This window comes from Phocoena phocoena, chromosome 6, assembly GCF_963924675.1.
Source record: "Phocoena phocoena chromosome 6, mPhoPho1.1, whole genome shotgun sequence".
NCBI lineage: Eukaryota > Metazoa > Chordata > Mammalia > Artiodactyla > Phocoenidae > Phocoena > Phocoena phocoena.
In genome coordinates this window covers 109,956,174-109,979,322 of record NC_089224.1, presented here as the reverse complement: position 1 = coordinate 109,979,322, position 23,149 = coordinate 109,956,174, and the positions used below count along the sequence as shown (strand labels likewise).

Here is a 23,149-nt window from a genome sequence, read left to right as displayed (position 1 = left end):
ACTGCAGAACGATACGCTAAAGGACTTAAGCTAGAATCCCGAGCCCAGCAAATGCCTGACAGGAGTAAATAAATGTTGCCAAATTTGAATAAATCCCTTTAAGCGCACATATTCTATTAAAAGTGATTCAGTTCAGTCTAATTTTGTCCTCATGTTTATAAAGCAAAGCAACCCACAAGTTGCTACGGGGATTCAGTACCCGTGTAAAAACTTCAGCTTTTTTTTTTTAAAAAAAAAATACCTACTGGAATTACACTTAACAAGGGCACCCTCTAGTGGGCCACAGAAAGTGGATAACCACCAAAAGGTGCTTTCAGACCTTTATATATTTCCACTTAGTAGGTAATCACTATTCAGAATATACTGAATGAACAGCAGGGGCGGGCAGCTTGGGAGACCAAGTGAGAAAGATAAACTTTCAACGAACCTCCACATGTCCTGGTCAAAACCAACCCAAACCAGGGATGCAGGCTCCCATCCTTCCCCATTGCCTTCTCTTAAGGGGCACACAACCTGGAATGTGTTTCAGAAACAACAAGGGAGCAAATCCAAAGTTGCAACATAGCCTATACAGTATTCAGTTGTCTGCAAACTCCTCAAAACAGGTGATACACTTGGGATAGGAAAAAAAAAAAAGAGATAAAATTTGTCTGAATAATGTTATAAAGAAAAGACATACAATTTAACAAGAAAGAGCTGAGCTATATTTCAAAACTGTCAAATGCTCCACCTTACTCCTGAAACTGTCCTAGGTTTAAATTTTACTAGGTGACTCGAGTAGTCAGGCCTCTGTCAGAAGAATTCCTATCTCCCAAGCCTTCCTTCAACTGTACTCGGTTCCCAAGTATTACACAGTACACAAGAACAGAAACAGTGATGCCACATGTATAAATATAAAACAATAGTTCACCAAATAGCACTCTCATATACTGACTTTAAAAGAATGTTTCCCCAAAACCCAAATCAGGGCATCGTTTTTAGATAGTCATCCGAAAAACAATGCACAGACATTCTAGCCCTTCCCACTGAGAACTAAAACATCTTGTTTTTACCTTTTAACCCTGAATTATTGAAAAGTTAATGCGTTACTCCTTCAACTGTAGGAGGAAAAACACCTTTTCTTTTCCCATCTCCATTTTTCTTACTTTGTTTTCATGTTTATCAGAGCACCCAAAACATTCATTCTCTTTTATCAATAATTCAACTTCTTACAAATCATCCTTGAAGGCAGGACAGATTAAGGCAGCCTGGCGGGAATATACTCGCCATCTATCACTAGGAGGAACGTGCAATGGGAAATAAGATTCCAACCAAGCAAAAGGCTGCTTGGTTGCTTTATTCTTCCATTTGATTCTTGGGTTAACTTTACCAACCATATTCTTCACTGCTGTACTCCCACTGTAGAAGAGGTGGGAATGGAGGCCAAAACAGACAATCCGGGGGTCAGGGAGGCCATGTTTTTTATACAGGCAATTTCATGGGGCATTGTGCCTGGTGATGGTTGATGGTAAGTACAGGACAAAAGATTCCTCGTATTATTCCAGCATAGGAGTCCACTTGGCTGGAACACTGAGTGCTTTTAAGGCCTGAAACTACCCCAAAACTCTGTGGGCAACCCAAAGGGCCGGCAGTGCTGTTCACCTTCCCCCAGGCTTTAAACAGGAGAAAGCAGGTCTTCAGGGTGGAGGCAGCCCCTTGTAGGTAAAGTGATGAGCTCCCCAGGTCTTCACTGAGCTGCATGTGGGGACCACCAAGCAAACTGTTCACTTTCAAGGACTGCTCCGGTCAGGTACACACAGTCCTGTCCTTCAGGTGCCTCTCCTTATCCCTCCTGTTCTAAAAGCCTCTGGCGTGTTTCCATCACAATTTCCTCCGTTATTTCTGGCTTTAAGATGTCTTTGATCTGAAAAGGAAAGGAAAAAAGGTACTTGTTCTAAGCACACCATCAAGCCAATCCAAATGCAGAAACCAAGCATGGTTAACATGAACCTTCTGTTTTCCTTTCGTGTATCAGAGGCGAAGTATTTGCAAGATATGATCTGCTAGAACCAGCTTAATAAATCAGCAAGGTTCTATGGGGTATAGCTGACAAGAACAAAGATGTTACTCTGGCAGTCACTAGAAAGACAGCTAAAACTTGGGATGGGCAAGATGAAGTCCAGGGGGTTGCTGTTGTAAATTAGCCTCACCTGGCACCTCCAAACGCCCACAAATCCTTACACTGACATTAGACATTGAGAATATTACTAGCATCTCGGCGAAAGCTCTCCAGACACTCAACAAGGCTGTCCACCAGATCAGTTCACACCGATGGACATGGTTAAGGTATGTGGGAGACCTGCTTGCTGTCTGAGGAAACATGGAGCAGATGACACTTAAGGCTGCTCACAGATCAACAAGGAAAAGGGAAGCCCCGGGGAGAGTACCTGATGTGGAAGGGATGCTTCATAGCAATACAGGATACTGGTATCATACAGCATCATTCTCTGAGTTGCCAGCGAGACGATGCAGTTCCGAAGCCGGGAGATCACCTCTCGATCAGCAAGGGAGACAGGCTACCAGGGAATGCCAAGGGGAAGGGGAGGGAAATAGAATCAGGACCAAAAGAAGCAAATGGTTACAGCAAATCCCGGGAATCACTTATAACTGAGGCAATATCACTCTGGGACTCCAAACCAATCCAATAGCTAGCTCCAAGAGAGATTAAAAAGGACGGCTTCTTCAGTGGCTCTTAGGCTATCACCCTGCAACTTTGCCACCTCTGCCGAGAAAGATCAAACCAGGCGCTGATTTCATCTCTTCAGAACAAGAGAGGGCGACACAATGTTTCGATGGAAATTCAAACCAACTCAAACTATAGCAATGCGGCAGATAGAGAGCATCCCCACCTGCCACAGAAGCACAGCACCGACTAAGTGCCGCTCCATCCCAACAGTGACAATGGCGTTTACTCACCTCCAGGTTTGCAATGAAGCCCCCTGCATCCTCTTCTTTGTGCTCAGGTGTTGGGTAGATCCAGACGAAGCCGTTGTTGCCCAGAATCACTGAGGCACCACATGGCAAGTCATGGAAGTGAGTCTTCTGCCGTTTCACCAGGGAGGGGGAGACCTGAACCAAAACGCCCTGACCTAGCTAAAAAAGTATATGGTAAATTAAGTCACTGTAGGATCATCAGTGAGGTAACTTAAAAGCAAAGTACAGGATGTGTCCTAGTTAGACTGGAATCAGGGTCCTTCCTGTTGATAACTGCTCCTACATGCACATACATAGTAAATACAGAGAACACTTCCGGATGCTTTAAGTTGTTTACATATCCCAACAGAAGGTAACTTTCCATCTCTTCTCTTCTCTACCATTTATTTTCCTTTGCAGTCGTCTTCACATTCTAATCCAGGGCTGGTGCCATAGCTGTTAAGAGAAGCTGGAGCCAGTGAGGACATGGGCTCGAGTCTCCTGTGGGTCAAGGAGCACTATTCTGTTCCACCTTGACCTCAACCACCCATCCTGCCCATGAGATACACCATTGGACAAGGTGACTGGCCTAGGGCTGGGTGCAAATCCATCCCTGGTCCCGGCAGGTCAGCTCAAGCCCCACATCCCGCTGAGGGGGCGTCTATTACAGGACCCGGGCCCACGAAGGTCCGCACGTGCAGTGCAGCTGTTGCCTCTCCTGCTTCAGGGACATGAGCATGATTGGCTGTAGCCACTCCACTGAGGGGAGAGGTTTTTGTTCCACCCAGAAAATGAGAACGTTCACCCAGAGAAAGGCAAGAGACTGATAAATCATAATTTGTTTTGGAAAGTATGCTATCATTAAAAAAGTAGATAGCCTCCATACATTACATTACATTAGAAAATGTCACCTTACATTAGAAAAGCGGTACAATTTTATTTAGAGGCTCAAGTGACAAGCCCATCTTTCCTAACAATAATATCCATTTTACTGACTGGACACGTGTCTAAGGGCTGAGGCCGTCCTACTTCATCAGTCCATGACCTCCCTTTGTTCTCAGCACAAATGCAATGCAGAGCTGCCATGCCCCTTGGGAGAGAGCAGAGACAGCAGGGCCGCAGGGCCCAGGGTCCAGGGTCATAGGGGCCCTTCTGCCAGAACAATCTCCTCCACAGGAAAAGGGTTAGAGTTGTCATCCTTTGTGATGCTACCGGCCCTGACCGTGTGAATCAGTGTGTAGGATGCCAGCCTGTTAAGGCCTGACTTCTGGGGGGCTTTAGGTCAGCATTCCAGAGAGCACTGGGGATTGGGAAATGGATGTGAAGTCTCAGTCAGCAAATGAGAAGAGCCAGAGCCCAACTTACTTTCCCGTATTTGAGACTCCTCGTGTGCAGAGAGACAGCTCCATCGGAGAACACTGCCTGGACCTCAGCCTGGCCGGGCGATGAAGGAACAAACACTTGCACGTCACCTGCGTCCCTGGCTCCCCCCTCCATCCTTTCCTCTAATGGCCAAGAGTCCCGCCCAAAGTCACAGACGGACCAGGAGGTCACACTGCTGTGACCTAACCTCTCCCCCTTGGCTGTCATGAATACTCTGACATGAACACCACCTTTTCTACTCCCTCAGATAAAAGTTAACATCGCGGGTGGGCTTAATGGCGGGCTCTGGGAGGGCTCACACCAAGGAGTACTTCCCAGGACTTCTGCTGCCAGTGTCCTTGTCCTCACGGTGAGGCACAGCCACCCCCCGCCTCTGCACGAGACCCTCCAACACTAGCAGATCGAGATAGCCTCATCCACCAGAGGGCAGACAGCAGAAGCAAGAAGAACTACAATCCTGCAGCCTGTGGAACAAAAACCACATTCACAGAAAGACAAGATGAAAAGGCAGAGGGCTATGTACCAGATGAAGGAACATGATAAAACCCCAGAAAAACAACTAAATGAAGTGGAGATGGGCAACCTTCCAGAAAAAGAATTCAGAATAATGATAGTGAAGAGGATCCAGGACCTTGGAAAAAGAATGGAGGCGAAGAAGATGTAAGAAATGTTTAACAAAGACTTAGAAGAATTAAAGAACAAACAGAGGGCTTCCCTGGTGGCGCAGTGGTTGAGAATCTGCCTGCTAATGCAGGGGACATGGGTTCGAGCCCTGGTCTGGAAGGATCCCACATGGCGTGGAGCAACTAGGCCCGTGAGCCACAACTACTGAGCCTGTGCATCTGGAGCCTGTGCTCCGCAACAAGAGAGGCCGCAATAGTGAGAGGCCCGCACACCACGATCAAGAGTGGCCCCCGCTTGCCACAACTAGAGAAAGCCCTCGCACAGAAACGAAGACCCAACACAGCAAAAATAAATAAATAAAATTAATAAACTTCTACCCACAACATCTTCTTAAAAAAAAAATCATGTGGGTACTGCCCACCATTTTAAAAAAAAGAACAAACAGAGATGAACTATACAATAACTGAAAAGAAAAATACACTAGAAGGAATCAATAGCAGAATAACTGAGGCAGAAGAACGGATAAGTGACCTGGAAGATAGAGTGGTGGAATTCACTGCTGTGGAACAGAATAAAGAAAAAAGAATGAAAAGAAATGAAGACAGCCTAAGAGACCTCTGGGACAACATTAAACGCAACAACGTTTGCATTATAGGGGTCCCAGAAGAAGAAGAGAGAGAGAAAGGACCCAAGAAAATATTTGAGGAGATTATAGTCGAAAACTTCCCTACCATGGCAAAGGAAATAGCCACCCAAGTCCAGGAAGCGCAGAGAGTCCCAGGCAGGATAAACCCAAGGAGAAACATGCCGAGACATACAGTAATCAAATTGGCAAAAATTAAAGACAAAGAAAAATTCTTGAAAGCAACAAGGGAAAAACAACAAATAACATACAAGGGAACTCCCATAAGCTTAACAGCTGATTTCTCAGCAGAAATTCTACAAGCCAGAGGGAATGGCATGACATAGTTAAAGGGAAGTGGTGAAAGGGAAGAACCTACAACCAAGATTACTCTACCCAGCAAGGATCTCACTCAGATTCGATGGAGAAATCAAAGCTAAGAGAATTCAGCACCACCAAACCAGCTCTACAACAAATGCTAAAGGAACTTCTCTAAGTGGGAAACACAAGAGAAGAAAAGGACCTACAAAAACAAACCCAAAACAATTAAGAAAATGGTCATAGGAACATACATATCGATAATTACCTTAAACGTGAATGGATTAAATGCTCCAACCAAAAGACACAGACTTGCTGAATGGATACAAAAACGAGACCCATATATATGCTGTCTACAAGAGACCCACTTCAGACCTAGGCACACATACAGACTGAAAGTGAGGGGATGGAAAAAGACATTCCATGCAACTGGAAATCAAAAGAAACCTGGAGTAGCAATACTCATATCAGATAAAATAGACTTTAAAATAAAGAATGTTACAAGAGACAAGGAAGGACACTACATAATGATCAAGGGATCAATCCAAGAAGAAGATATAACAATTGTAAATATTTATGCACCCAACATAAGAGCACCTCAATACATAAGGCAACTGCTAACAGCTATAAAAGAGGAAATTGACGTAGTACAATAATACTGGGGGACTTTAACACCTCACTTACACCAATGGACAGATCATCCAGACAGAAAATTAATAAGGAAACATAAGATTTAAATGACATAATAGACCAGATAGATTTAATTGATATTTATAGGACATTCCATCCAAAAACAGCAGATTACACTTTCTTCTCAAGTGAGCACGGAACATTCTCCAGGATAGATCACATCTTGGGTCACAAATCAAGCCTCAGTATATTTAAGAAAACTGAAATCGTATCAAGCATCTTTTCCGACCACAACGCTATGAGATTAGAAATCAATTACAGGGAAAAAAATGTAGAAAACACAAACACATGGAGGCTAAACAATACGTTACTAAATAACCAAGAGATCACTGAAGAAATCAAAAAATACCTAGAGACAAATGACAATGAAAACACGACAATCCTAAACATATGGGATGCAGCAAAAGCAGTTCTAAGAGGGAAGTTTATAGCAATACAATCCTACCTCAAGAAACAAGCAAAATCTCAAATAAACAATCTAACCTTACACCTAAATGATCTAGAGAAAGAAGAACAAACAAAACCCAAAGTTAGCAGAAGGAAAGAAATCATAAAGATCAGAGCAGAGATAAATGAAATAGAAACAAAGAAAACAATAGCAAAGATCAATAAAACTAAAAGCTGGTTCTTTGAGAAGATAAACAAAATTGGTAAACCATTAGCCAGACTCATCAAGAAAAAGTGGGAGAGGACTCAAATCAATAAAATTAGTAATGAAAAAGGAGAAGTTACAACAGACAACGCAGAAATACAAGGCATCCTAAGAGACTACTACAAGCAACTCTGTGCCAATAAAATGGACATCCTGGAAGAAATGGACAAATTCTTAGAATGGTATAGCCTTCCAAGACTGAACCAGGAAGGAATAGAAAATATGAACAGATCAATCACAAGTAATGAAATTGAAACTGTGATTAAAAATCTTTCAACAAACAAAAGTCCAGGACCAGATGGCTTCACAGGTGAATCCTATCAAACATTTACAAAAGAGCTTATACCCATCCTTCTCAAACTCTTCCAAAAATTACAGAGGAAGGAACATGCCCAAACTCATTTTATGAGGCCACCATCACCCTGATAGCAAAACCAGACAAAGATACTACAAAAAAAGAAAATTACAGACCAATATCACTCATGAATATAGATGCAAAAATCCTCAACAAAATACTAGCAAACAGAATCCAACAACACATTAAAAGGATCATACACCACGATCAAGTGGGATTTATCCCAGGGATGCAAGGATTCTTCAATATACACGAACCAATCAATGTGATACACCATACCAACAAATTGAAGAAAAACCATATGACCATCTCAATAGATGCAGAAAAAGCTTTTGACAAAATTCAACACCCATTTATGATTAAAAACTCTCCAGAAAGTGGGCATAGAGGGAACCTACCACAACATAATAAAGGCCATATACAACAAACCCACAGCAAACATCATTCTCAATGGTGAAAAACTGAAAGCATTTCCTCTAAGATCAGGAACGAGACAAGGATGTCCACTCTCACCACTATTATTCAACATAATTTTGGAAGTCCCAGCCACGATGATCAGAGAAGAAAAAGAAATTAAAGGAATACAAATTGGAAAAGAAGAAGTAAAACTGTCACTGTTTGCAGATGACATGACACTATACATAGAGAATCCTAAAGATGCCACCAGAAAACTACTAGAGCTAATCAATGAATTTGGTAAAGTTGCAGGATACAAAATTAATGCACAGAAATCTCTTGCATTCCTATACACTAATGATGAAAAATCTGCGAGAGAAATTAAGGAAACACTCTCATTTACCACTGCAACAAAAAGAATAAAATACCTAGGAATAAACCTACCTAGCGAGACAAAAGATCTGTATGCAGAAAAGTATAAGACACTGATAAAAGAGATTAAAGATATACAAACAGATAGAGAGATATACCATGTTCTTGGACTGGAAGAATCAATATTGTGAAAATGACTATACTACCCAAAGCAATCTACAGATTCAATGCAATCCCTATCAAATTACCAATGGCTTTTTTTTACAGAACTAGCACAAAAAGTCTTAAAATTTGTATGGAGACACAAAAGACCCCGAATAGCCAAAGTGGTCTTGAGGGAAAAAAACAGAGCTGGAGGAATCAGACTCCCTGACTTCAGACTATACTACAAAGCTACAGTAATCAAGACAGTATGGTACTGGCACAAAAACAGAAATATAGATCAATGGAACAGGATAGAAAGCCCAGAGATAAACCCACGCACCTATGGTCAACTAATTTATGACAAAGGAGGCAAGGATATACAATGGAGAAAAGACAGTCTCTTCAATAAGTGGTGCTGGGAAAACTGGACAGCTACATGTAAAAGAATGAAATTAGAACACTCTCTAACACCATACACAAAATTAAACTCAAAATGGATTAAGACCTAAATGTAAGACCGGACGCTATAAAACTCTTAAGAGGAAAACATAGGAAGAACACTCTTTGACATAATCACAGCAAGATCTTTTTTGATCCACCTCCTAGACTAATGGAAATAAAAACAAAAATAAACAAATGGGACCTAATGAAACTTAAAAGCTTTTGCACAGTAAAGGAAACTACAAACAAGACGAAAAGACAACTCTCAGAAATGGGAGAAAATATTTGCAAATGAATCAATGGACAAAGGATTAATCTGCAAAATATATAAACAGCTCATGCAGCCCAGTATTAAAAAAACAAACAACCCAATCCAAAAGTGGGCAGAAGACCTAAATAGACATTTCTCCAAAGAAGACATAGAGATGGCAAAGAAGCACATGAAAAGCTGCTCAACATCACTAATTATTAGAGAAATGCAAATCAAAACTACAATGAGGTATCACCTCACACCAGTTAGAATGGGTATCATCAGAAAATCTACAAACAACAAATGCTGGAGAGGGTGTGCAGAAAAGGCAGTCCTCTTGCACTGTTGGTGGGAAGGTAAATTGATACAGCCAATATGGAGAACAGTATGGAGGTTCCTTAAAAAACTAAAAATAGAATTACCATATGACCCAGCAATCCCATTACTGGGCATATACCCAGAGAAAAACATAATTCAAAAAGACAAGTGGGGACTTCCGTGGTAGCGCAGTGGTTGGCAGTCCGCCTGCCAATGCGGGGGACACGGGTTCGAGCCCTGGTCCGGGAGGATCCCACGTGCCGGGGAGCAGCTGGGCCTGTGCACCACAACTACTGAGCCTGCAGTCTGGAGCCCACGAGCCACAACTACTGAGCCCGTGGGCCACAACAAGAGAAGCCACCGCAATGAGAAGCCCGCGCACCGCGACGGGGAGTGGCCCCCGCTCGCCGCAACTAGAGAAAGCCTGCACGCAACAACGAAGACCCAGCGCAGCCAAAAATAAATAAAATTTAAAAAAAAAAAAAAAAAAAAAAGACAAGTGCACCCCAATGTTCACTGCAGCACTATTTACAATAGCCAGGACATGGAAGCAACCTAAATGCCCACTGACAGATGAATGGATAAAGAAGATGTGGTACATCTATACAACGGAACATTACTCAGCTATAAAAAGGAACGAAATTGGGTCATCTGTAGAGACGTGGATGGATCTAGAGACTGTCATACAGAGTGAAGTAAGTCAGAAAGAGAAAAACAAATATATTAACGCATATATGTAGAACCTAGAAAAATGGTACAGATGAACCGGTTTGCAGGGCAGAAATTGAGACACAGATGTAGAGAACAAACGTATGGACACCAAGGGGGGAAAGTGGCGGGGTGGTGGGGGTGGTGGTGTGATGAATTGGGCAATTGGGATTGACATGTATACACTGATGTGTATAAAATGGATGACTAATAAGAACCTGCTGTATAAAAAGATAAATAAAATTCAAATAAATAAACAAAAATATAGATCAGTGGCTTTCAAACTTTTCTTTATACAACCCACAGCAAGAAGCATATCTTACTCAGAGTACATGTATGTGTGTTTGTGTAAGCAACTGAAACAAAAGTTTTACCAAACCATATCTTTCCTATAGTTTCATTAAAAAAAAAAAAAATGTTAACGTCTCTAAGAAAATTTGAGCTAGCTTAAAGCATGGGCCACCGTAAGTGACAAGACCCAAAGACATGACTGAGCAGCAGCAGGTCTGAACAAGAGCTGGAGGGTCAGCTGGGTTAAGGAGACAGAGAAAGGCTGTAGCAGAGCCCTTCACACTCAGTCAAGGACTCAGATCCCTGCCAGGATTCCATGTTTCTCGTGTGGGAGACCTACAGTTTAAGCCCCAGTTGCCAGCTCCGCAGCAAACATAAAGATGCTGGAATGCAAGGTACAGGATACACTGATAAGGTCCCCTTCCTGCAAGAAACCTCTCATCGCCAGCTCATCCTCTGCAGATCTTCTCCTCTGAAATACACAAAGAGATGGCCACGTTACGGAAGTCAGATCCTAAAGGAAGACCTCTCTCCATCCGTCTCTTCTCTTTCACTTCCTCCCGAGACCTCTGAAGGCAGCCACAATGTTCACACACCAGGGTAGGTAACCTGTACCACTGAAGGAAGACAAAGTGACAACCACTAATTTCCGTCTTACAGACCTTCCCACGGCTCCTCTTGTCCTTCCTCTGAATGATATTCAAACTCCTTACGTGATATTCAAAACCCTCCCAATCTAGACCAGGGCTTTTCCGTGCTTACCTTCTGTGGCGGCCCTCCACGCTCCAGGAGAACCAGACTGCCTCCAGCTTGACTGTATCTTCGCTCACACATTTCCCTCTATCTCAGATTCCCTGAACTCATCATTAAAATTCTACCCATCCTTCAAGGATCAACTCCAACACTCATCTTTCCTATGAGCTTCTCTCCGGGAGCTTAATCACTCCTTTTGTACAATCACACGCTTGTTTATTCTTGGACTGCCGGGTATTCAGACCAGTTATCTCATATCCCCTGCTAGTCTAAGCTCTTTCAGGAACTCGGTCGTGCCTCCTGGATCTTGGCATTCTCCAGAGAGCCTAGCACAGTGAGCCTCTCTATAGACAGATGCTGGCCTGAAGGTAAAGCGGAACCACTGCATTTTATAAAAGGAGGCAGCTTAGGTCCTGTGGTTGTCTGGAATAATCAAATGCCACTCAATTCACGGAAAGCTAATCTAAACACAACTTTTCAAGGAACACTTTCACTGAGCAAAGCTGATACACCCAGAGAAGGAAAATTATTAGCACCAAGCATCTGAGAGCTTCTCTCAACTCTCTTTTGGGATCGCTCCCCATGGACATTCCAGATCCTACCATATACCGGTTGCTGCCTAAGTTGGGAGGCCTGGGCCAAGTGAAAAGCCTGTGTGTACATCAAGGCAGCAAACTTCACAGCAGACAAACAGGAGTAAAGGTGGCAACCTCAGGGTAAAGCAAAGTTCTCTGGTGGAGCAAAGGACCCCAGAGCTCTCGCCAGCAAACTATACAGTCCCAGCCGCAGACCCTTACCAGCTCTCCTCCGGGAAGGTTCATGGATGAGAGAAGCAAGACTGAATCCAGCCTGGAGTTGGTCTCCACCTTCCACCTCTTCTGTTGAACCTACAAACAAAGAAACCCCACACCTGGACACATACGCCAGGGGCCAGAGCTCACACTGTAAATGACCAATAATTCCAAATGTAACGAACTGTTTACATCAAAGGTCACAGGAGAGCCAAACACAACGAATGCCTAGTTCGCGTAAGTGCGTATAGAATGACTACGCCATTCGTCAGATCACCAGCCTGCTTTTACCTTGTGAAAACCAATCAGGTAGACTTTACCTCTGTGATTCTCCCCACTACAATGTCTCCCACTTCACCATTATACCTGAAAGATGAAACAGAAGGCCCTCCATCAGTGAAAAGACTTCATCACAAGACCAAGTTACCGTGTGAGATTTCAATTAAACAGGGGCGAAGGCCTTGACGAGGCGCCACATTTAGTAAATTCACATAGTTGTGCTCTTTGGACTTATTCTCAGGAACCGATAACTTCAAATGTCCTGTATGTATAAAGTCTCCATTGACTAACTATTCTTAAACCAGTTACTGCAAATAGTTCATCAAGCCTGAAACCCCTATTTTGTTAATTACATGAAAATGAGGGACTTCCCTGCGGTCCAGTGGTTAAGACTCTGCCTTCCGATGCAGGAGGTGCGGGTTCAATCCCTGGTCGGGGAACTAAGACCCCACGTGCCGTGGGGTGTGGCCAAAAACTTAAAACAATAAATAAAAAGAAAATGATAAGCATGGAATCTTTTCTGGTGGGCTCTGGAACACAGATGGGTTCTGCGTCAGCCAGAGGAGGAGAAAGGAAAATGAGACAGGACGCCGCCCAAACCAGCCTGCTCACTGTACCCCCACCCACTGGCTACCTATCTCAGGCCCCTCTGCTAGTTCCTCATCCCAATTCTAATGATGACGTGTCCCGTGCCGAAGGCGCAGTCCCTGGACCTCTTCTCTTTTCAGCCCATACTCACTTGGTGACCTCATCCAGCCTAATGGCTTTAAATACCAGTAATGAGTATACCACTCCCCTCAATTCCAGAGTCTAGTCAACTGCTGGCTACCCAGCACCTCCATTTACGTGACTAATAGGAATTTGCAAAAGTAACACACCTACAACAAAGCTTTCCAGCAGCCCCCTTCACTCCCCCATAGCAAACTGAAACTCTCCCAGTTGTCACGAGCTCAGGAAATGGCAACTCCACCCCTCCAGTTGCTCAAGCCACAATCCTTGGAGGAACGCTTGATCTCTCTCAATCTCTCGCTCTCTGTCTCTCTCTCTCTCATGCTCCAGGACAAGTCCAGCAGCAGATCCTACTACCTCTACCTTTACAATATAGGCAGAAAATAAAAGGCATCCAAATTGGAAAGGAAGAATATCTCTTCTCACAGACATGATCTTATATATACAAAATGCCAAAGAATATAAAGTCCAACAAATTTTCATGATTAAAAAAACACTCAGAACACAAAACATACTCAAAACAGTACATTAATCTGTCTCCCTAGCCCTGTCCCTATCCCCCCACCTCCCCGGCCACCCACAGCAGCCAGAGTGATTTTATTAAAACAGAAGTCAGATCATGTCCCTCCTCTGCTCCACCTCCTCCAGTGGCTTCCTAGATTTCACAAAGTGGAAGTCGAAAATGTTTACTGTGGCTACAAGGCAGATAGACTGCCCACCTCACCTCTCTGCCTGCATCTGCTCCTACCCCACTGGCTTACATTCTGGGGCTAACCTTCATTGAGCCCTTCTAGGTAGGAGGCTCTGCGTAAGTACTTTACATGCACTGTTTCAATGAATTCCAATGAAAATCCTACAAGGTAAGTCATGCTAGGTCTCATTTTGCAGAGGAGGGAACCAAAGTTTGGAAAGGTCAGGAAACATAGGGAAACTTCTGAAGCCCGCGCTTACCTGTAGTCATCTATACCCTTCCTATAGCCATGTTCCCAAAATCCCAGACCTACAGAATGATACAGCAGGCCGGGATGGGGATGGAGGGTATGTCGTGGCAGAAAAGACCTGGCTGTGCAACTCGGATGCCACAAGAGAATACACACCTTTTGTTCTCACCTGGTTTTCAAAGCTTTCACGCAGACCAACTTGTTTACTCTCTCCACAGAGCCAGCCACAGATGCAATGAGCTTCTCTTCCCCCATATAGGTCCCATGGCCCCTGTTGCAACAGGAAGATACAAAGAATACCAGGGTAACACTTGAGGTGACCTCTCGCATCAAGACCAATGTGTTCCTCAAACCTAACAGACTCCTCCTGCCTTAAGGGCAGGCTTTTGCCCTGGTTGCCATCTCTTCCTAAAACACTCCTTCTTTAGACAGCTACATGGACATCTCCCTCATTCTGCTCAAGTCTATTCAAATGTCACTGTCTCCACCAGCCCTTCCTCGACTATCCCATTTATAACCGTCACCCACCCTGCTGCTGCCACCACTACCATATCCCAACTACGCTCCACTCACCCTGCTTGGCTTTTAATTTTTTCTATTGCATTTATCGCCAAACATTCTGAATAACGTATTTGGTTGTTATGCTTACTGTTATCTGTCTCTCCCAAAGAGAAAACAAACTTCACCAGGACACTGATTTCCACTTTGTTCACTGTTGTACCCCAAGCACACATATACTGAATGCGTGAATAAAGGACTGACTCTTAAGACTTCCTGGGATCCAACAACTCCAAACTAAGAGGTTAAAGGGCAACTGTATAAATGCTGTACCTCTCCTGTATGTACAAGTGTACCCCCTCCCCCCAAAAAAGGCTGAGATAACCACTAGTATTTCTCTATGATGGTGACAGAACGGTGAGTTTTGCTTCTTTTCGTAATCATTACCTAATTTAATCCTCACAACCTTATCGAATAGTTAATGTTATTCTCACTAGTTTACAGATGAGGAAACTGACCTCGGAGAGACAGTACAGCCAATAATATTGTGATGGCAGCAGGACTCGAACTCCAGCTGTCCAACTCAAGAGCCTGCCCTCTTAACGACCACATACGGTACTGCCCTCAGTTTCAAAGGCGGGTATTTGAGTACATATAACAATGTATTTGTACGCCCTAAGCCCAAACAATGACTCGTTCCAAAACCGTAACCCCTGGCTAGGAGACGACGCTGAGGGATAAGAGGGCCAAGTCAAAAACGCCCACCGTCTCCCCGCCGAAAACTGTTAAGAGGCCCCGGCTCCTAACCCACCCCAGTTTTCCAAGTCCTCAACGAGGAAGGCTCAGGATCTGGGCCTCAGGCAGAGGACCCACGAGTCGCGGCCACCAGAGATCAAGAGAGGAAGGTTTCGGGAGACTGGGGCAAACGCAGACAAGGACACACAAGATGCAGGGAGTAAGAAGTCCGAAGCCTAGAAACCTAGGCGACTGAGATGCTCAGCAGATGTGTCCCGGGTACCACGGGAACTTAGATGCAAGAGAGCACGGGCCCGGGTTTCACGTGGAGAGCAATGTAGCCGCCCCTTGTGGCCCAGAGTCCCCCACGTCCCCACGTACCGCATGAAGCCTGTGTCCGTGGTGATCGTGTCCCCCGGCACTACCAGGTGTTTTTTCGTCTCACGGCCCAGGCTCTCGCTAAGAGGCTTGCGAGCGACGGGAAGCCTCATCTCCATCGCCATCTTGACGCTAATAACCTGCGCAGGCGCAGCCCGACTCGGAGTCGCAATATCCGCCTCCGCAATTCCCGTCCTTCGCTCTTAGGGGCGGGGCAGGGCGGGGCCTCAGAGGAGCGGCCAATGGGAACTCACGGTCTGGCTGCCATATTGACTATTGTCAACCATTAGGTTAACATGAAAGGAAGGAAGGAGTCGAGTTGCCATGTTTATTATTGGCTCACCAAAACTCTCTTGTACTCGTCATCCCAGTTGTTTTACAGGGTTAGAGATAATTGAGAAATGGGCCTCAGAGTTTCCTTCCAACTCTAAGCTGCTAAAATCTAATTTTGGGAGGAGTTCCCTGGTGGCACAGTGGTTAAGAATCCACCTGCCTAATGCAGGGGGACGCAGGTTTGAGCCCTCGTTCTGGAAGATCCCACATGCCGCAGAGCAACTAAGCCCATGTGTCACAACTACTGAGCCCGTGTGTTGCAATTACTGAAGCCCGTGAACCTAGAGCCTGTGCTCTGCAAAAAGAGAAGCCCCTGCAAGGAGAAGCCCACGCACAACCATGAAGCTTGTTGCAATTAGAGAAACCCCACGGGCAACAATGAAGAACCAACAAGGCCACAAATAAATTAATTAATTTTTAAGAAGTCCTTATCTTAAAAAAAAAAAAATCTAAATTTTTGGGTATGAGATTGCCCAGAGGATCAGGAGGTAGGATATACATAAAATACCATTTGGACAGAGAGAAGAGCCCCTTTTCATACTGTTACTAGTGGCCCCTGTGTTCTACATACTGCTGCCTCGTGGGCGCTGGTTCAGCACCAACCATCACCTACACCCCCAAACAACGCTCCATGTGCTGTTTCCATTCTTTCTTAAGTGAGCTAATTTCCCTAGTATTTCTTTTGAAAGAACAAGGAACCATCTGAGACATTCAAACCTTGCCAGAAGGGTGTATTTGGCAGGGAGGACAAATGCACACATAATACGAAGATCTTCGCTTGTATTTACTCATACGGTGAATTGAGCCAGGAGCTATTCTAAGGGTTCCGTGATGAACAGATAGATGGATGTGTGGCTTTATCTCTGGGCCAGGAGCATTTCCCTCGTTTCTCTCCCTGCTTCCCACTACCCTCTCCCTCACCTTTCCCCTGCATGGTTTATAGCATCCACAACAGACTGAATTTCAACCTCAGGGAACTGGAGATGATAATTCTTCATGCACAGAGACTCTAAAGAGGATTCAATGAAGTAACTTGTGTCGGCACCACACATTGAGCCCAGTAAATCAGGTCTGCTGCCTCCTGAAGGTCCAACAGACCAATAGATTGATAAATCTCCAAAAGGACAGCATTTCTTTCACCTAAGCACGACTCACAAACTACACTTGTCAAGAAAGCCAACCCTGTGAGACAGTCAATGATATAAATTCTAATGCCCCACAGGTCATGGGTAAGTGGACAGGCCAGACACTTGCCCTCCTCCTTGCCTGGAGGAAGGGGCTAGAGCCAAGAAAGCATGAGAAGGGTCCATATGTGGAGTCTGGCCTCAGCCAGAAGAGGGCGGTGCTGTCCTTTGAACCAGCATAGCTCAGTCCGCTAGGCAGCTAGGCCTGGGAGTGCCCCTAGACCAAGGCTGGGGTATAGTCTTGACATCATTCAGTTTCAAGGAGGGATGGACATAACGTTAACCCCTCCCATTCTCACAGCACTTACATTTAGGGAGCTTGTCACAACGTTGGGATTATGGATCTGTCTTAGTGTAGTGGCGGATTCAGTGTCTGGTGAGAGCTCACTTCCTGGTTCAGATAGCTGTCTTCTCCCTGTGTCCCCACATGGTGGGCGGGGCTGGGGACTCTCTGGGGTCTCTTTTATAAGACACTAATCCAATTCATGGAGGCTCCACCCTCATGACCTAATCACCTCCCAAAGGTCCCACCTTCTACTACCATCAACTTGGGGTTAGGATTTCAGTATATGAACTTGGCAGGGGGACATAAACATTCAGTCCGTTGTAGGTACCTTCTTAAAGAGGAGGAAACCGAGGCCCAAAAAGGACTAGAATTCATATAGCAATTGGTAGCAGGGCCATGTTCCTTCAGACTGCACCTGCTTTACCCTAGAGCCCACACGTCCTGAGGGACGGGTCCTTGGCTGAATGCTTTACAAACATTACGTTATGAATTCCTTATACTCAGCCCATCTTGGACATAGGCATTGCTATCCTCGATGGACGTTTGGGGCCACTGAGTGCACATCCTTAAGGGGCTTGTTAGAAATACAGATTCCTGAGCCCAGATTTAGGCACTGGGGCTCTGCAAAGTGGGATCCAGAAATCTGTGAGGGTGTCTTAACTCCCAGTGTGATTTTTTTTTTTTTTTTTTCGGTACGCGGGCCTGTCACCGTGGTGGCCTCTCCCGTTGCAGAGCACAGGCTCCGGACGCGCAGGCTCAGCGGCCATGGCTCACGGGCCCAGCCACTCCGCGGCATGTGGGATCTTCCCGGACCAGGGCACGAACCCGTGTCCCCTGCATCGGCAGGCTGACTCTCAACCACGGCGCCACCAGGGAAGCCCCTCCCAGTGTGATTTTAATTGCTGATCAGGTCTAACATTCACCACTTCTTCCCATATCCTTCTACCTCCCCATCTGTGCATGTCCAGGGTCATCTCCCCAAGCCGATCAATGTCGTCTCTCACCTGGGCATCACCACCTAACTCAGCTCCCTAATTCTGTGTTTGCCCCTCCTACCACCCAATTTCCATACAGCAGCCAGAGGGAGCTGAACTTATCTACGGAACAGAAAGAAACCCACAGACATAGAGAACAGACTTGTGGTTGCCAAGGGGGAGGGGGAGAGTAGGAGAAGGATGGGTTGAGAGTTGGGGATTAGCAGATGCCAACTATTATATAGAGAATGGATAAACAACAAGGTCCCGCTGTATAGCACAGGGAACTACATTCAATATCCTGTAATAAACCATAATGGAAAAGAATAAAAATTAATAAATAAGTCTTTTAGGATACTCATAAATAAATAAATAAATAAAAACAGATCAGATTAAACCACTTCCTTGTTTAGAACACTTCTGGCAGCTTCCCTGTACACAAGAATGAAATCCAAACTCGCATTTGCCTGGCTCTGCCCATCTCTGACCTAACCTGCTCTATTACTCACTACAGACGCTGCAGCCAGAGGCGCTGGCCCCAGGACCTGCGTGCTTTCGGTGCTCTCTGCATGGAATGCTCTTCTCCCAGTCTTCGTGTAGCTGGCTGCTCTCCCTCACTTAGATCTCCGCTCAGATATCACCTCCTCAGAGAGGCCTTCCCTGACTACCTTACCTGGAATAATCCTCAGTCCCTCTTTTACCACTTGATCCTGTTTTATTTCTTGTCACTGAATTTTCTTATTTGTTTTTTTTGTTTGTTTGTTTATTGCAGTCTTCCTCCACTAGAATGGGAATACTCTGAGAATAGGGCTGTTATCTATTTTGTTCATCTGGTACCTAGAGGGCAACCGTAAAACATTTGTCGAAAAAATGACATATATTTACTCACCATGTATCTTCCCCACAGGGTATAAGCCCTGCAAATGCCCAGACTTTTTGTTCACTGTCCAGTCCCTAGCACTGTCTGGGTACAGAGTAGGCCCTTTTATTAACCATATCTTCGATGGTAGTCTGATGTTTGGACGTTTTGGGGCCTCCCGGAGCCTGGAAGGACTGCCCCTTCCAGGGTTAGCTGATCCCTAGAAATGGTAAACAGCTGGCCCAGGAATGTGCCTTTTGAATGCAAACCAATCAGTCCAGAGCCCATGCCCCCTACCACCTCTTTTACGGGGCTCTCAGACTCTGGACCCCTATGCGCCTGCCCTAATCCCCCCAGGGCCCCGTAGCAGACAACTAGGGACAGGCCCTGTGCCTCAGAGCCTACTGAGATTATTCAAACCAGCCAATCCTAAACCTGCTTCCCCTGCTCCTTCCTTTTGCAAACCCTAGCAAAGGCTCTTTCCCACATTTTCTCCTCATTCCCGCTGCCTTCTGATCGGCCCCCCATGTTCTTCCCCATGTGGCTCTGCGTGGTGTGCCATGCCTCCTGTTTCTAGGCAATCTTAAGTATGATGAACTTCTCCCTTCAGGACAGTCATTTCCATGTTTGCATGTCTTACCATACTTGATTAAAACAAATCCCGGGTACCCTTAGAACAACACTCAATAAATGTTTGCGGAACGAATGAACAAACTTTTTCGGCAAGCATTTCTGGAGCATTTTCTGCCCCAGGCAACAAGGTGCTAGGTCAGGAGCTCAGGGATGGTGGGGGGGGAGGGCGGGGGCGGGAGGACAGAAAAGGCCTCCTGACAGCAGCGGCAGGCAGATGAGTGAGCCTTGAAGGAAAGGAACTACTGACACTGGGGAGTGGGTTGAGAGGGACAGATGAACTTCAAGTGAAAGTAAACAACAAGGAAATCTTGAAAAGTGTGAAAACAGAGGCAGCAGGAACCCTCTGGCCCTGAGCTCTTGCCCGATCCTGATCTACCTACTGGCTTCACCTGTGTTCCATGAAATTGTCAAAGTAACTGCAGAAGTTTTCTCTCTCTCTCTTTTTTTTTTTTTTTTTGGGCAGTGCCACGCGGCTTAGTGGGATCTTAGTTCCTTAACCGGAGATCGAACCCGTGCCCCTGGCAGTGGAAGCATGGAGTCCTAACCACTGGACTACCAGGGAATTCCCTTTTTTTTTTCTTCAGAAAATTTCTATTCGGAGATGTGCACAAAGATTTCTGCCCAAGGACCCTTATCAAGGTATTGCCTTCTCCTGAAAACATAGAAATAGCCTTGATGTCTGTGGCAGTTTTTAAACATGCCCACAGAATTTTTGCTAAGTCTTCAATTAAGAAGTGCAGTCAGTGCCTCCTCGTCTTGCATCTGGGCAGGCTTGGGACTGCTTCGATAGCTAGCGCATGTCAGAAGTGCCTCTACGGGACTCCAAGGACCGGTCAGAATAGACCATGCAGCTTCCACCTGGTTCTCCTGCAAACACCTGCCCCTGAAGCCCTGAGACAACATGCACGACGTCTGACTTCCCTGAGGCAGCCATGTTGTAGGAAGCAGTCAGGATGGGTGCTAACCAGCCACCATCCATAACCTTTCCCACCCCTCACGGCCACACATCCCAGCAGACCAGATCCAAGGTGGGAAGGAAGCTGAAAGTTTAGGATATCTGTTCTTCCACTTCAAGGGATCTGAGGATAATGGCTATAGGAGAGGGCAGGAGAAGAGGAGATGGACAGCTGCCTTAGATGCCCTCTGGGGGATGTCCAGTGAGGTAGGTGATAGAAGCAGCTACAACCCTTCTTACCCACCAAAGGCATCCATATGCTAACAGCAGCTCCCATTTATTGAGCACTTACTACGTGCCAGATACCAAGCCATGTACTTTATTCATTTATTTATATTATCCCACTTAATCCTCACAGTATCCCGAGGAGCTAAGTATCAGCCCATTTTTCATTTGAGGAACTTGAGACACAGAGCCATTAATTGACTTGCCCAAGGTCACACAGCTAGTGAATGGCCGAGCAGGGTTTCAAACACAGACCAGTGGCCTCTATCTAGAATCCTCTACACCTGGAGGTCCTGAACCATGCAATAAAAAAGGCATAAAAGGCATCTTGATTGAAAAGGAAGACATAAAACTGCCTTTATTCACAGACAACCTGATCATGTACATAGAAGTCCTAAGGAATCTACCCCAAAAACCTACGAGAATGAATAAGTGAGTTTTGCAAGGTTGAAATCTACAAGGACAATTTACAGTGCTGGTCTACACTGCATCCCTATGGGATACGCAGCAAGCCCTTCTGGCCGAATCTGCAGGCTGACTGGGAGGTGGTGTGGCCTGCTGGTCATGAACATGGCTTCTAAGGTCAGTTGCCATGGCGAAACCTGCTCTGCCACTCATTGGCTGAGTGACACGGGCAAATGACTTCCTCTCTGCCACAGTTTTCTCATACTTCAAATGGACTTTAATAGAGCATGGGGGAGAAACAAGAAAAAAGAGTACCAAGCTCATGGGTTCACGGGGAGGATTCCTGGAAAGCACACATGTAAATCTCTAAACCCCAAAATGACTGTGACTGTGTTTGCATGCCTTTGTGGGGAGAAGGGGGCGTGCACTCTTGGGAAAGGGGCCCGAAGCCTCTTCTGGAAATGGGAGCAAGGTAGATTAGGCTTTGAGTACCAGGCCTCCCACCAGCGTGCAATTCTTCAGAATGATGATTCCTATCTGCTCATCCTAGCATCTCCAGCGCCCGCACACTTCTGGAGGAGAAACAGGTCAGCAGCCAGCAGAGCACATGCACTTTCGTCTGCAATTACAGCCTGCTGCCACCAGGTGGGTTCTGGAGCCCGCGCTGCGGCCCTGTGAATTGTAGCTGAAACTTCACAGAATTACCTACAGAGAGCCATTTAGATTTTTGATCAAGGGCCCCACTGACTTCTCTGAAGTCTGACACCTGCACTGCAGTGAGAGAAGGGTAAGGCCGGGGGCCACCAGAGGCATCTGAAGCCTCATGGTGAAGAATCAAAGGAGAGGCAAGATTTGTAATGGGAGGAGGGGTAGTACCAAGGGTGACATCCCCCACTAGCCCAAGGAGGAAACCCCAGACCCTAGATGGGACCTACCAGTGAACACATCAAGTGTACATCTCTGCCTGTGCCCCCATCTGCCAGGGTGCAAGACCAGTCCCCCAAAGTATGCGGTCTTTGGGAATACCTGAAGCTCCAAACGGGGATGGTCTGTGTGTACAAGTGTGAATTCCAGTGTCTTCAGGGGTGTGTGTGTGTGTGTGTGTGTGTGTGTGTGTGTGTGTACAGCTAGATGAGGGTGCACAGAGAGGTGTGCCTGAGGGATGTCAGTGGGTTGGAAGGGTGACAGCCTCATAGCCTTACATGCCGGAGCACAGGTGAGAACTCACACTTCCCAGTTTGTACACCTCCTCCTAGTCAGGAGGTCCTGGAGAGGAGAGCCAGGGCCTGGCCCTACATTGATGGCCTCCTTGCTCTTTGGTCTTCCTCAAGGAGGGTCTGGAAATGGGTGCCCAGAGCATTTGGAAATTCTAGGCTTTGGGAGTGCACTTGGCGCCCATCATGGTCCACCCACACTGGCTGCTTAGATTCCTCAAGTTGTCCATGAAAATGAAAAAAAAAAAAAAAGTAAGTAAAGATTTGGGGGCAGTAACAAAGCAAGACACTGATATTTGAGAGTCAGCTGGAAACCACGAGGAATCTGCCAGCCCCTTGGGAGATTTCTGATTGCTCTGTGCTGTGGTCATCTCTCTGGGAGCTGACACCCAGTTGTGCCAAAGGTGACTTTCAAAACCAGTAAGTGGGGCTTCCCTGGTGGCGCAGTGGTTGAGAGTCCG

General features: G+C 45.7%; 1 protein-coding gene across 3 annotated transcripts; it reads right to left on the bottom strand.

The window, feature by feature from the left end:
* Positions 1-1,537: 1,537 nt before the first annotated feature.
* On the bottom strand, positions 1,538-15,760 carry EXOSC2 (exosome component 2). Of its 3 annotated transcripts, XM_065879266.1 has the most exons (9): positions 15,624-15,760; positions 14,179-14,280; positions 12,381-12,426; positions 12,067-12,156; positions 10,923-10,988; positions 4,318-4,386; positions 2,956-3,132; positions 2,427-2,555; positions 1,538-1,903 (listed from the first exon to the last, which is right to left on the bottom strand). In XM_065879266.1, exons 1-9 carry the CDS (start codon positions 15,743-15,745, stop codon positions 1,823-1,825), a joined length of 882 nt encoding a protein of 293 aa, XP_065735338.1. In that variant the 5' UTR covers positions 15,746-15,760; the 3' UTR covers positions 1,538-1,822. The 3 variants fall into 3 exon arrangements, with proteins under 3 accessions (XP_065735338.1, XP_065735339.1, XP_065735340.1); XM_065879267.1 differs by lacking the exon at positions 4,318-4,386 and having other exon boundaries at positions 1,823-1,903; positions 2,956-3,123; positions 15,624-15,745; XM_065879268.1 differs by lacking the exon at positions 12,067-12,156 and having other exon boundaries at positions 1,823-1,903; positions 15,624-15,745.
* Between the last annotated feature and the right edge of the window lie 7,389 nt (positions 15,761-23,149).

Bases quoted from the DNA above. Each gene is read 5' to 3' on its own strand.
- EXOSC2 (XM_065879266.1), bottom strand. From the start codon at position 15,745: ATGGCGATGGAGATGAGGCTTCCCGTCGCTCGCAAGCCTCTTAGCGAG. The intron at 10,989-12,066 runs GTAAGGGTCTGC...TGTGTATTTCAG, and splicing joins ACCTTCCCGGAGGAGAGCTG to AGGAGAAGATCTGCAGAGGA. The intron at 1,904-2,426 runs GTACTCTCCCCG...TTTCCTTTTCAG, and splicing joins AAGCATCCCTTCCACATCAG to ATCAAAGACATCTTAAAGCC.